This window comes from Myotis lucifugus, unplaced genomic scaffold (assembly GCF_000147115.1).
Source record: "Myotis lucifugus unplaced genomic scaffold, Myoluc2.0 scaffold_444, whole genome shotgun sequence".
NCBI classification, from domain to species: domain Eukaryota; kingdom Metazoa; phylum Chordata; class Mammalia; order Chiroptera; family Vespertilionidae; genus Myotis; species Myotis lucifugus.
Window position 1 is genome coordinate 733373 of NW_005871492.1, and position 14858 is coordinate 748230.

The 14858-nt window shown below is 40.2% G+C and overlaps 2 protein-coding genes across 2 annotated transcripts in view; one reads left to right on the top strand and one right to left on the bottom strand.

Moving 5' to 3' along the window:
- Positions 1–1472: 1472 nt before the first annotated feature.
- MRPL19 (mitochondrial ribosomal protein L19) lies at positions 1473–8240 on the top strand. Its single transcript, XM_006102929.3, has 6 exons — positions 1473–1575; positions 1764–1881; positions 4852–4970; positions 5170–5304; positions 7513–7694; positions 7831–8240. The coding sequence occupies exons 1-6, from the start codon at positions 1473–1475 to the stop codon at positions 8050–8052; spliced, it is 879 nt and encodes a 292-aa protein (XP_006102991.1). The 3' UTR covers positions 8053–8240.
- Positions 8241–11657: 3417 nt separating this feature from the next.
- The window catches only part of GCFC2 (GC-rich sequence DNA-binding factor 2), a 30698-nt gene continuing 27497 nt past the window's right edge, over positions 11658–14858 (bottom strand). The window contains exons 13-14 of the mRNA XM_023744276.1: positions 13673–13797; positions 11658–12861 (exon numbers count right to left, since the gene is read on the bottom strand). Coding sequence (XP_023600044.1) covers positions 12744–12861; positions 13673–13797 — 243 coding nt within the window. The 3' untranslated portion in view covers positions 11658–12743. The remainder of the gene's footprint in view (positions 12862–13672; positions 13798–14858) is intronic.

The following is a 14858-nucleotide window of genomic DNA, read 5'->3' on the forward strand; positions in this document are numbered from 1 at the left end:
ATCTCTCTGGAGTCCAAAGTGCTTTGTTAAATTTGCATAGTGTGATGATAATTATATTTTTCAAGTGGAGGTGGGGGTGGAGAATGGGAGAACTCTCCCCATCAACAAAATATAAATAGACTTCCCAGTCCCAACAGAGGCAAATGGCAGGTGCTGAAGACTACACTTTCAGGGACCACTGTTCATCCTGTGTTACTAAAGGCGTGTCTGAACAGAGCAGAGCATGGGGCATTAGAAACCCGAGGAAGAACTGTGGCCGCTCTCTGTGTGCAGTGGGCCAGTGGTGCCACCTGGTGGACCTCTGCCTTTCTGTTGAAAATTGTTCTTTTCTTCCCTAAGAGGTAGAGGACACAGATTGAGGGATTCTTTCTGATGTAACTGCTTGCGTTTTGTTCTTCATTCTCATGGTTGTTTCATTTCCGGTCAAGGGAAGGGGTAACATCTGGTTATATTCCTTTATTTCAATTTCTTATTTGGTGTATTTTGTAACAAAGCTCTCACAAAGGTAAAGTAAAGGTCTAACTCCTCATTGATGCTCTTTACCAAAAATTTCCTTTGTCAGGGAAAGCAGTTTTTTTTTTTAAGTAGATTTTTGTTAAATTCTCACCCACGGATATGTTTTTTGTTTTTAGTTGATTTTTTTTTTTTAAGAGAGGGAGAGAGAAACATTGACGTGAGAAACATTGATTGGCTGCCTCCTGTACACGCCCTGAATGGGAATCGAACCCGCACCCCTTTGGTGTATGGGATGATGCTCCAACCAACCAAGCCACTGGGCCAGGGCCATTGTGCTTATTTTTATATAACTGTATGTAATACTGTTGTTGTTTTGTGTGTGTGTGTGTGTGTGTGTGTGTGTAATACTGTTTTATTTTTGAATCAATATCTTCTCACTGAATGTCCACATCAGTACATGTGCATGTAATGACTGTTTTTTATCTCCTCATAGTACCTTGAATTCTGTCCTCAAAACATGGCCTTCTTCTCAGGCTGATGTCAGAGTTCCTGCATCTGCAGGATGGCAACGGCGAGTGTGGGGGAGGCTGCGGAGGTTGGTTGCTTTTTGAGAACTTGATTTTCATCCATGGTCAACAGAAAACTATGGAGAGCGTTAAACTGGGAAGAGACAAGGGCTCGGGATGCATTCTATACTGTCCTTCTAGCTCTCCATGTGAAGGACTGGCAGGACTTGGAGGGAAGTGGAGGCTGGAAGAGCCAGAAGGCAGTTGCAGTGGTTAGCAGTGATTCCGAGGGGAAATGATGGTGACCTAGATTAAAGTTGTAGATGGCAGAATAAGAAAAGATAAGGATTCTCAAGATATTTGATAGTACCAGATGTAGTTTTTAGAAACTTTACAAAAAAAAAAAAAAAGCACGCCTATTTTGTCCCTTAGCGTTTGCCATAGGGCCGTAGAAGGCCGCGATCTCGCACTGGTTGCTGGGAGTTGTAGTCTCTATCTGTTCCAGCAGGCATGGCGGCCTCCATGGCGGGGGGCTGTGGGATAGCCATGGGTCTAGCCCGGAGCGTTGGAGCCGCCAGGGCGCTGCGCCCAGCTCCGAGCTCCGTCGCCTGCTGTAAGTGGAGTGAGGCTTGAGAGCCGGGGCGCACAAGGGGTGCAGGGCCAGGCGGGGGTAGGCGAGACGTGAGATCTGGGGCGACCTTGGCGGAGGGCCCTCGTGGGAACGGGAGCTGGGGGTGCTGACAGGGTCCCGGGAGCTCAGGACGGGCCGGCGCAGTCGTGACCCCTGTGTTTGTTCCGCAGGCGCCCGCGCGGGGCCGGGCCGGCAGCAGAGCACTGGACCTTCGCAGCCCGACGCGTTCAAGCCGCCCCCCAAACCAGTGATCGTGGACAAGCGCCGCCCCCCGCGCCCGGAAACCCGGTGAGGCCCGGACCGGGCGCGGTTCCGGCTGGTGGGGTCTGCGCTCTTGCACCTGCGTTCGCTTCGGGGCTCGGCTCGAGCGGGGCTGGAGCTCCCGGTGCACGTGCGCGAGCTCCTGTGTCCACCCAGCTCAGGCTTGTCTTCCTCGTTTCTTCCAAGCCGGGACTGACTTGCTCTGCAGCCTTAAATCGGAGCTTCAACTGGGCACTCCCCAGGTTTGAAGCGCTCCCACCGGCATTTGGCATTTCTCTCCGAAGCGTGTCTTATTTCCCCCGTTTACGGCCAGGAGCCGCTCTCCTCGCCTGGGCAGAAAGGGGTTAGCCAGGACTCGGTGTTGTAGCTTCTCCTCTCACTGTGTTTGTTTCCTGGCAAATGGGTACAGTGGTCAACATTCCTGCCTATTTGGGTTTGAAATTTGCTCTTTAAAACAGGGTGTTTGAAAACCTGGTTTACTTAAAAGAATGGTGGCAGCTTTAGAGGTACGTGTACATTTCGATGACTTAGGATTTGCAGAAAATGTTTCTGTCGACCTGTTAAAAAGCCAGTTTTGGGGTCGGGTGGGAGCTTGGTGTGATTAGAGGCTTTCTGAAAGGGGTCTAGGTTGCTGATTAATTATCTCTGCGTGCGTGTATGTGTGTTTGACATTTCAAATACTCGGTGGTTCTGATTTGAAAAAAAGTTGAATTTATGGAATCTAGAAATTAAGAAAAGATTTCCATATACAACTTTTTAAAAAAATATGTTTTTATTGATTTCATAGAGGGAAGGAGAGGGAAAGATGGAAACATCAGTGATGAGAGAGAATCATTGATCGGCTGTCTCCTGCAAGCCCCACACTGGGGATCAAGCCCACAACCAGGGCATGTGTCTTGATTTGTGACCTCCTGGTTCACAGGTTGGCGCTCAACCACTGAGCCACACAGGCTGGGCCAACTTTTTTTTTTTAAGGTGGAAAAGGAATATTTCCCCTAAATTGCAGCATTTAATGTAATTCAGTTAAATGAAAAGTAAATTGCATAACTACCTTGGAAAAATATTTAACACAATTTAGTATGTTTAAGGTTGTGTATACTTTTATTTTTTAAAAACATATATTTTTATTGATTTCAGAGAGCAAAGGAGAGAGAGAGAGAGAGAGAGAAACATCAGTGATGAGAGAGAATCATTGATCGGCTGCCTCCTGCACACCCCTCTACTGGGGATTGAGCCTGCAACCGGGGCATGTGCCCTTGTCCAAACCTGGGACCCTTCATTCCGCAGACTGATGCTCTATCCACTGAGCCAAACCAGCTAGGGCTGGGCTGTGTATACTTTTAGACCCACAAGAGTATAAAACTTAGAGAGTAGTAAGTACAAGAAATGTACAAGAATGCACACAAAAGTATTGTTTGTAACAAACAAAAATTAAGAAGCAGCCTAGATATCCATCCATAGTGGACTATTATACAGAAGTGAAAAATGAATGAGCTAGAGCTAACATGAATGAACTCACAGAATGTGTGAAAAAAAGCAACCTGCCGAAGAACTGAGAGTACGATAGCTTTCTTATATTCCCAGGCATACATGCGTGTGCAAAGTATAAGAAATGTATAGGAGGAATTCTCCACTTTCACAGAGCCGTCAAACCTAGCTTTCTCAATAGCTGTATAAGCTGACATGATGTGCCTGGTGATGTGGCAAAATAAGATCACATCATCACCTCTGTAATATTTTTACCAAAAATATTTAACCTTGGTCTAGTCATGTGGAAACAGAAAACAAATCCAGATTCCAGGGATGTCTATAAGACAATAGGTTTTGACTCTTCTAAAAAGTCAGTGTTATAAAAACTCAAAGATGGGGAGTAGTTCTAGTTTAAGAGACAGAAGAGACTAATAGGCAGATACAATGTGTGCAGCTTGATTATAGTTTAGATTGGGCAGCAAACAGCTATAAGAGACCTTTTCCAGGACAATGAGGTACATTTAAGTATGACCTATATATTAGATTATTGAATTAATGCTGAAATTCTTAGGTGTCATAAAGGACTTGTGATAAATGTAGGAGAATGTCCTTATTCTTAGCAGACACCTTCTGAAGTTTTGAGGGATGAAATGCTTGCTGCTTGTCATTTTCAAATGGTTCAAGAAAAGAATTATACCTGTATAAAGCAAATACAGCAAAATGTTGGCTGTAGGTGAAACCAGGTGAAGTATATTTGGGTATCCATTATATTACTCTTTCAACTTTTGGTAGATTGGAAAATGTTCAAAGTAGGAAATTGAGAAAAGGGAAGACATTCATAGGAAAAATCATCACCAAATTTAGTTAATTACATTATAGTAATTTAGGGGGAGGGAGTGATGCACAAGGGCTTCAACCGTATTGTTTATTTAATTCTTGAGATGAGTGATAGAGAGATGAATTTGCATTGCAATGTCATTCATACCTTTCTATAGGTTAAATATAATGAGCTTGGAATCAGTTAAAGAGACTAGGGGGATTATTTTTAAAGTCAGCTTGCCATTGATGATTTCTATGTTTATATCCTTTCCAACATAATTTATTATAACATATACAACTCAACATGAGGCCTGTGGTTATGGTCACAGGCTTTGGAGTCTGACAAGACATTTAAATCTTGACTTGATAAGTTTATAGCTAATATAATTAGAAGGTTATTCATCTTCTCCAAGCTTCATTTTCTTCATCTGTGAAAAGGAGATAAGGACACCAACCCCCCTGGTTGTTGTAAGGTTTAATTTATGCTATAAATGTTTAATAAAACTTTTAACACAATGCCAGGTGAGTACTCAGGATTATTAGCTATTGTCATAAGCGCTGACAACAATTTTATAAATAAGATTGATTTTTCTTATTTAGAGAATAAAACACTTCAAAATCATAACCTTTATTTTTTTTTTAAGAAAGCAGCAGATTCTTTTTTAATGGTCTTTAAAGTTTGCTTTTATTTTATTTTCCCCCCTACAGGTTCTTGAGCCCTGAATTCATTCCTCCAAGAGGAAGAACAAATCCTCTGAAATTTCAAGTAGAAAGACAAGATATGTTAGAAAGGAGGAAAGTGCTCCACATCCCAGAGTTCTATGTTGGTCAGTAAGAGCTGGGTGCTGTTATTATTAGTGGCTGGAGGGTCAGTTTTCTTGGCATAGAGAGGATTGTTTTTCATATACCTGTGTTTGGCCAGATGAGGTACTTATTTCTAATAGTATACTAAAATCTTTAGGAAGATCTGAAGTTACCTAGAAATTCTGTTGCTAATTTCTGCATCTTACATTTTTGAATCCGTAGGAAGCATTCTTCGTGTTACTACGGCCGATCCATATGCCAGTGGAAAAACCAGCCAGTTCCTGGGGATTTGCATCCAGAGATCAGGAAGAGGACTTGGAGCGACGTTTATCCTCAGGAATACTATTGAAGGACAAGGTAGGCTCCTTCCCATTCTTTTGATTTTCTGGAAAATGTTACCTCAGGATTCCTTTTTGTTTTCTGCATCCTGGGATAAGACACCTGCAACTTGAAATTGCAAGGGGGCTCCGAGGGATGACAAGGACCCTGCGGCCTAAGAATGGTCTGAAAATTGAGGTTGCTGATTAAGTGCAGTTGGTGCTTTGCTTTCTCTGGAAGGCTTCTTGTGTCACAGGGACAACTGTTAGAAGTAGACTTCCCCAACTATGGCAATATCACAGAAGGAGACACGGGACTAAAGCAGTTATTTTAGGAGCAAATAACCCCTGAGAACACTATAAACATAATGACATCCTATGGGTTACTTTCTCCTAAAGTGAATGGTGCCAATTTGCTTTATATTACAACAGTCACCACAAGATCAGTTTTATAAGAACCAGAGAACTTTCTTTAAAAGGCAATATTACATTTGCTATGCTTAATAAGGCAGAGGAACAAGTGGTGATATTTTAGAAAGATGATGAATCACAATAGCAGAACAGTAAAGTTTCCATCCTTTATTTTGTGTCCCTCATGATCTCCAGCAGCGAAGTATTGAATTCCAAAGAAATTGAACAAGGAGAGCTGCTGTCTTTTATCCTCTAATGACCTGGGGTGCTGTGCATGTAAGAATCAGCTGGAATTGATTGATTACAGAAACTGGTGCCTCCATTCAGGTCCTGTGCTTGGAGAAACCGTGTCACAGAAAGACATGAGCACAGGTGTGAGTCAGACAGAACTAGGTTTTTCTGTTTTAAAATTGAGATAATAGTTTCCACTTCTCAGTTGTAGTCAGTTGATTGTGATGTTGTACGTGAAGTTCTGGACACCGTACTCAAAAGTGTTAACTCCTTCTCGTCATTCTTTACATTGTGACTGTTGGCCACCTAGACCTTCACCTGCGATCCTCCCTTTTTTTGTTGGTTCTTTCTAGTCCAGTGGCTTTACTTAAATCCATTTACTTAAACCAAAAATTTAATAGCTGTTTTTAATTCTTTTTCATACACCCAGTCAATCAGCAGGTTTTTATGGCTCAGTCTCCCAAAAAGTATATCTCAATTTTGTCTACTTTTCCATCTCCTTTGCTACCACTCTCATCCTTGCCAACACTTTCTCCTGCTTGTAACTGTGTAGTGTTGCTTGTTTAATCCCTGCCTCACCAAGTTACTGTTTTCCAGACAAATGGGCCTTTTTCTGGCTTTTCAAACATGGCAAATTTGTTAAAACCCGGGGCCTTTGCCTTTCCCATTCGTTCTGCCTGGAGCCTTCTTGGCCCTTCATTGTATGTTTAAATGCCATCCTTCAGAGAGGCTTTGCCTGGCCGTACTGTTTGAAGTTGCCCCTCCCAAGTCATTGTCGTCAGCCTGTGTTGTTTTCACTAAATGAAATTACCTTGTTGGTTTATTTATTGTTTGTCATCCACTAAAATGTAAGCTTTATGAGAAGGATCTTGCTATTTGGGTTTTGCTGTAGGCACAGCTCCCAAATCAGTGCCTGAACCAGGATAGTTGTACAGTAAATATTGGAGTAAATCCTGGTCTTAAACACTAGATGTTAATGTATATATTTTACTGTTTATATTTATTTTGGGATTATTCAGGGGAGCTCAGAATATACTTTTGCCCGTAAGCATTTGATGATACAGATGCTGTATTTTAAGCTATCACTTGTAGCCTCTTGGAAACACTCAAGGCTGTTCTTAGCTTGCTTCCTGTGGGAGGCTCCAGAGTGTGAAACACCTAGGCCATCCTCAAGAGGGCTTCTAAACCAGGTACAACTTAAAAATGTACTTTTTTTCCTCATCATTAATCCTGTTGTTTTTAATGTAGAAGATAGAACTTTATTTAAGTAATTGGGAAATAAACCACATGATGGTGAAGAATTTACTCAAATTTTCTCCAACTAAGTTAATGCTATCAGAATTGGAGATGTTGACTCAGTATATTTATAGAAGACATTCTTTTGACTTTATCATTCTAATTCATATTTTCTTATTTTTAATCTATATAGATTTTACTTTATTTCTATTTCTTTCAACCATCTTCATTTTAAAGATTCAAATTTATGCCACATTTCCTACGTGCAAAAACCCTGCGTGAGTTCCTTTACGACAAAGCTTTCACTATAGTGGGAGGCTCCTGCAGGGATCCGGCTGTAGGTTGTAAGAATGTTTTCTTCTCTCCGTAGGTGTTGAGATTTGCTTTGAACTTTACAATCCTAGAATCCAGGAGATCCAAGTGGTCAAATTAGAGAAGCGGCTGGATGACAGCTTGCTGTACTTACGAGATGCCCTTCCTGAGTACTGCACTTTCGATGTTAATATGAAGCCAGTACAGCACGATTCTGGCCAAGAAGTTCCTGTTAATCAGGTATGAGTTGTACATTTGGAACTGGAAGTTCAAGTATAATATGAGCCATCTTAATGAAAACTTTTCGAAGAATTTTGCTTATGACTATCAGCCTAATTTATTCCTTTTTTTTTTTTTTTAAATATATCCTCCTTAGCTGAAAGTAAGGATGAAGCCTAAGCCCTGGTCCAAACGCTGGGAGCGTCCAAAGTTTAATATTAAAGGAATCAGATTTGATCTTCACTTAACTGAAGAGCAAATGAAAGAAGCTCAGAAGTGGAGTCGGCCGTGGCTAGAGTTTGATATGATGAGGGAATATGATACTTCAAAAATTGAAGCTGCAATATGGGATGAAATTGAAGCATCAAAAAAGTCGTGATCTAAACATGTATTTAGCTCCTTGCAGAAGATGTACTGACTCTCAGAGTATTTTTTTAGAGACCAGTTTAATTTCATATATAAGGACATAATCATTAAATCAACTAAGTATTCATTATATGAGTACTGTTATAAAAATAAAATTAGTACATCAGTTTATTACTTTAAAAAGAGAAATGTACACGCCAAGTGGTCTGGTGTCTATTCTGTTACTGGAGGCAGAGCTACAATAGAGTCAAAGTATTATAGAATCCTCAATGTAAGCCTGAAATCTGAACGAGGAAGTAGGTACACAGCCTTGACAGTGGGATCTGCCCCATCAGGCAGGCACAGCCCACCCTACACCTCCAGTCAGTAGTGCCAGGACAGCACACAGGTAGAACGTGTCTCCTTGTTCGGAGTCATCAGAGTCCCCATTCCCACTCACCTAGTACTCAGCCTTCCTGAGAGGGAGCAGGAGCAAAGGCCAGTGGCTGGGCAAGACAGGTGGCAGGACATAGTCACCTCAGGAGGTACTGGGATAGAGAAGAGGGTGGGAGAGAAGGTATCCGACTCCAACTCCCTGGGTCTCCCAACCTCTGTCCTCCCCTCTCACAAGTCCCCCTGAACCAGTGCCCACAGCCAGGCCAGGAGACCGCAGCTGTAGGGACTCCGGCCTCACAGGTCTCCATGTCTGTTACCCTTGGAGAAGACCTAAATCAGTTTCTACAACCTAAATCGGTCCTTGTCTCTTCCCTGCTTACAGTGTTTCCAGAGCTTCCCATCCCCCTGTGGGGTGAAGTCTACTAAAAGCAGACTCCAGAGCCCTGAATGAGCAGGCAGCGGAGGAATTGGAATGAGTTAGACTCACCAGCTGAGCTAAGAGAAGGAAAATTTAGAGAAAGAACCACTGAACCAAGATCCTGGCTAAAAAAGTGGAACTTGAATCAAGGAAAGTTTGAGAGAAGTGCTATGTGCCCAGTGGACACCTAAGGGCCTTCAGCACTGAGCAGCTTCTCCTTCCCTTAGAAATGCCATTAAAGCCAATGAGGTGATGGGTGACAAAAAGCTTTAAAAAGCTGGTGTTCTACAGAGCAAGAAACAAATTTTACTTTTCCTACCATACTCTCTGTTGAGCTGTCATATACTTGAGGGAAATTCATTTTAGCGATGTAAAAATCAACATATCCGGCCCCTCCCCACTCGAAAGTTTCCACTATGAATACGGAGAACATGGTGCGAACGCCAGGGATGTCAGGAGGAAGAGTGACCCTGACATGGGGAAGAGGCACAGGTGAGTGAGGCCCCACTGAAGGTAGGTGTCATTTTCTTTTTTTTCTTGGGCTCTTTGCTTAGGCTCAGGACTGGACTTGTGATGAGGAAAGAATCCCAGTTTACTTCCCCTTTATTGAAACTAGGCAACCATAGCACATATTTTACAAATTGTTTCACTTGGAGGAAACTGCACTTTGGAATTCAATCATAAGGAAAATCTTGGAAAAGATACAGTAAATGTAGTTTTCTGCTTGTCATTATGAAGCATAATTGTCTTCAGATGATACTAGAGTATGAGTACAGTCGAGAGTAACTTTCTAGCTTTTTTGCTTATCTCAGTGCACATGAAAAATGACACTTTTAGAGCATTTATACCAGTAAAGAATTGAAGGAAGTGAGAATCATGTTTTAAAATAGGAGCCTTGCATTTATTTTAAAAGATGAAAAATTTAAAAACATAGGATTTACTTTTTAATAGTCTACCATGTGTATGTTGTGTCATGACTTCTTTATCTGTTGATGGACACTTAGGTTGTTTCCATGTCTTGGGGGCTGTAAATAAAGCTGCTATAATCCTTTGAGGCAGTGTTTTGTTTCCTCAGATATATACCCTGAAGTGGAAATGCTAGATCATGTGTTAGTTCTACTTTCAATTTCCTGAGGCATCTCCATACTGTTTTTCCATAGTGGCTATAACAATTTGCAGTCCCACCAGCAGTGCAAGAGGGTTCCCTTTTCTCTACATCTTTGCTTGCATTTGTTATGTCCTTTGGAGGATAGCCATTCTCACATGCATAAGGTGATATTGTGATTTTGATTTGCATTTTCCTGAGGATTAGTGATGTTCAGCACATTTTCATGTACCGGTTGTCCATTCCTATATCTTATTTGGAATCTATTCATGTCCTTTGCCCATTTTTAAATTGAATTGTTATTTTGCTATTGAGTTCTTTCTATATTTTGTGGCCTAAAATATGGTCTATATTAGAGAATGGTCCTGCGTATTCTGCTGTTGTTGGGTGGAATGTTTTGTATATGTCTATTAGCTCCATATGGTCTCTAATGTTGTTCAAATCTACTCTCATTCTTTGTCTGAATGATCCATCTGTTGTTGAGAGTTGGGTACTAAATTCTCAACTTTTATTATATTGCTGTTTATTTCTCCTTTTAGCTGTTAGTTTTAAATGTTTAGTTGCTTTGAGTGCATAAATATTTACAATTATATCTTCTTGATGGATGGACCCCTTTATCATTACAGAATGACCTTTTTTGTCTCTTATCATTTTCAAAGTTCATTTAGTCTGATATAAGTACAGCTACTCCTGCTTTTTTATGTGTCCATTTAAAAAAAATGTATATTTTATTTTTTACTGAGAGGAAGGGAGAGGGATAGAGTTAAAAACATCAATGAGAGAGAAACATCGATCAGCTGCCTCCTGCACACCCCCTACTGGGGATGTGCCTGAAACCAAGGTACATACCCCTTCAGTCCGCAGGCCGACGCTCTATCCACTGAGCCAAACCAGTTAGGACTTTGTGTGACCATTTGCTTGAAATATCTTTTTCTGCCCCATTAGACTCAGTATATGTCTTTTTTTTTTTTTTAAACCTCACCTGAGGATATGTTTTTATTGATTTTGAGAGGGAGAGAGAGAAAGAGAGAGAGGGAGAGAGAGAGAGGGAGATTGTGAGAGAGAAATATCAATCGGTTGCCTTCTGTACATGCCCCGACTGGGGATTAAACCTGCAACCTAGGTATGTGCCTGTACCAGGAACTGTACCCACAACCTTTTGGTGTATAGGACGATGCTCCAACCAACTGGGCCACACAGCCAGGGCAATGTATGTCTTTTTAAATTTTATTTTTATAAAAATTTATTTCCAATTTATGAAAAGCAAGCGAACTTTCTCTGCCCAAGCTAAAAATGTCAGAACACATCCAACACATCAATAAAAATGCAAAGTCAGAGGGAAGTTTCCAAATGTGTATTACTTAAAGAGTAAAAAATTTTACAAATTTCATATGCAATAGAGCAATAAAATACTGTCATTTATGTAAACAACAAAGCTACACACACACACACACACACACACACACACACACACACTCTCTCTCTCTCTCTCTCTCTCTCTCTCTCTTTCTCTTGTAAAAAGAGAAAAGGTCTGAAAGAGTAACACTGAGTAACACTGAAATGAAAACAGCAATTACCTCTGGGAACAATAATTGTGTGGGAATGCTAAAGCTTTTCAGCAATGGTTTGAATCTTTTAGATGAGATTCTATTCCTGTATAATTTGTGTAATAAAATAAACTTAAAAAACACATTAATCCATTAAAATATATGCAGCTTCGAAGTTAGGGGTGACAGTGTCAGAGGTCAAATGCTGAAATCCTACAAAAAAATCCATTTTTTCCCTGATAATCTTTAGGGTTGCCACTGAGTTATTTTACAAATAGATTTAAGAAATATTATTAGTAATCTCTACTTTGAAAAAGATTCAACTCTAACCTTTGCCTCAGATTTTCTTAATTATACAAATATTTTATCCAGGAAATGAATTACATGGTCTGATACTTAAAATACCTATTTTTTTTTTATCTAAATTGGCTTTTTCCGACAAAAACTACCCAACAAGTAATGCCTTATTATACCAAAATATACACAAAATTAAATGAAAAATGGCAACTGACACAGGACATGCAAAACATTATCTTTAAATATATGAAGCTCTCATAAATCCATAGGAAAACAATGAATGAACATGTCAAAAAGAATTACAAATGGCCAAAAAACAAGTATTCACTCTCTAATAGCCCAAACACATAATTCAAATAAGATAATTTCACCTATTTAATTTGCAGAGTTAAAAAATGATTGCTGGGGGATTCCTTGGCCTCTCTTGCATTTGTGTTGGTACAATACATTGGTATATATTTCTGAAGGACAATTTGATCATCATTAGTTATCAAAGCCTTAAAAAGCCGTAATCAGTTAATACTTAACAAATAATTCATTCATTCCAATTAAGATTTCCATTTAAACTGATTTGTAAATAAAGCTTTTGATTTACACTTTCAAATAATTAAAATGAAGAGAACTAAAAGGCATTTTTGTGGATCAGGACAGAGGACTCGCTAAAGTCAAAGCAGCTACAAGCAAGGTCTCACCAACCCCTCTCTTAAATTGGAAAAGCTGCCACAAGAATCAAAGGGAAATACATATGTTAAACTCTTAACTGCCCATGTGCTTAATTTCCACAGAATCAGGAGGGCAGCCTTTCCTGAAACGGAGTGAAGGGATGAAACCCGTGTTTTGTTTTGTTTTCAAATCCTCGCCTCCATTACTAGGAATAAAGAAGCACCAGCTTTTTCGCCCCAGCAAAGGAGCAGAGTGTGACTGTACTAAAATCTACTTTAGTACTTCCCTATCAAGTTTACTCAAACTTGGTTAATTACTGGTTTAAGATGGTCTAGGTGATACTCTTCTATGAAGGATTCTGCTTGATTTAAAGCTCTTATTTTCACCAGAATAAGAATTATTTCTTTGACTTCATCCCTGAAAAACAAAAACAAAAAAAGCATTTCCCCCTTAAAAATGCAATGTTGGAGAGCACAGTGAATCATCATTTGTTTATCTGAAACAAAAACTTTACCTTCAGCCAGTATCTAAAATAGCATTATATATTCAGATGCTACTACTGTATTCTGGCACATTTTAATGTGAATGTCAAATCCAGAAAAGCACAGAGCAGATCTGTCATCAGAAATCTGAATTGTGGTGTGCTGCTACCAGCTTGTATGGGCTATTATGGTGGGAGCCTCAGTGGGAGTATTTACCCCACAGGCATCATCTAAAGCCACAACACAGGTCTGGGCTTTCTAGTTTCGGAGACGTGGTTCAGTAGATCACTACTGTTCTTAAGCCCCAAACATCCAATGTTATGAGTAAGATATGCAAAACAGAGATCTGGCTACTGTGGGTAAACACCAGGCTGCAAACTGCAGACCTGTACTTAAAAAGTATTGAGACTTTAAAAATCGCCAGGAAAATTAAAAACATGCTTAATAAGAAACTTTTGATTTACATTTTTTTTTAATTTACATTTTTAACTCTAAATTCCCCTGTTCTATAGTTTTCTGGAAGTGCTTATTTTGGAAGAGATTTACATTTAAAAATATGAACTATATAGATGCATGAGGTGTGAGTATAAAATAGTGATTCCAAAGGTTGCATATAAAAATAATCTAGTAATTCTACAGCAATAGTCTCAATAGGTATGTAAAAGTATAAGTCTTTCTAAAAACTGCTGAGAATATAATAGAATCCTTGAGCTATGCTTATGGAGGTACAATTAAATATGCATTACCTGAATTCACTTCTAGATAGTTTATGTGCAGACTGCAATAAAAACTGGATGAAGTTTTCTAGCTGGGAAATAGATGTTCTCATAGCAGAATTTTCAAACCATTTTTCTGGTAAATATGCTGCTATCTGTTAATCAAAACACATGGTTGGTTTTAGTAATGACAGTTATCATCTAAGAACTTCTGCTAACATGATGCCAGTTAATCTTCATAATGATCATGCAGGTAAATTTTGAGAATTTTTCCTTTCTTTGTCAAGGGATTATACACTTTTTAAGCAATTGTATTTTAATACTAAGAGGTTAAAATAGACTACTCTTTACGAATACCTTCTAGTGGTACTTGTAATACTTTCTATACTCTGTATTCCTGAGCCATTAAATCTGTACAAAACACTATTTACAACTAAACACCAGAAATGCCCACACATAACACTTTTAGTTTAAAACACATTTAGTATTATTTCACTAAGATATTGGGTGATCTAGTGATGGGGGAAGGGCACACAATAAGAATAGGACCACAGTTGTTTAATGATTATTCACCTTACTAACTATAGGGAAGAGGTTTTCCTACAGACCCTGGGAAATTGGGCCGTGCTACAAGAAGAAAGCAGGGCTGTAAACGGATGAGAGAGACACCTGGGCCCGATGGTTCCATTACTCAGAAAAGAATACATTTTGAGAACAGATAAAGGACAGGAGATGCTTTCATTTGGTTGCTATGCTTGGACCCTGACCCCCTCTGGTAGTTTGCCTCAGGAAGGCTGACCATTCTAAGGTCCCAGGAACAGGTGGATCTGTTTTTAACATCACAGAAAATTAACTACCTTGTTATCGGACTTCCAGGATCCTGGACCACAGACACTGAAGCCATCCCTCCCCCTTTTCCCCTTGCATGCAGCCTTTCTTCCTTATCTATATATATAAAACCCTAATATGCAAATAGACCGAACAGCAGGACAACTGGTCGCTATGATGTGGGCTGACCACCAGGTGGTGCGTGCGGACATGGTGGGCATTAGCAGCAGTGGGATGGTGGAGCAAGTGAGCGGGGGCACCAGACCAAGGTGGGGTGTTGGTTGTTGTCATAGGGGAGAGCCTCTGGTGGTTACTGAAAATTCTTTGCTCCCACACACCACAGCCCTGCCAGTGCTTGCACCTGCTACCTGTGCCACCCTGCTCCCAC

Coding starts and splice junctions, on each gene's coding strand:
- MRPL19 (XM_006102929.3), top strand. CDS start 1,473: ATGGCGGCCTCCATGGCGGGGGGCTGTGGGATAGCCATGGGTCTAGCC. Junction 4,971..5,169: donor CATCCCAGAGTTCTATGTTG/GTCAGTAAGAGC, acceptor TTGAATCCGTAG/GAAGCATTCTTCGTGTTACT. Junction 5,305..7,512: donor GAATACTATTGAAGGACAAG/GTAGGCTCCTTC, acceptor TTCTCTCCGTAG/GTGTTGAGATTTGCTTTGAA.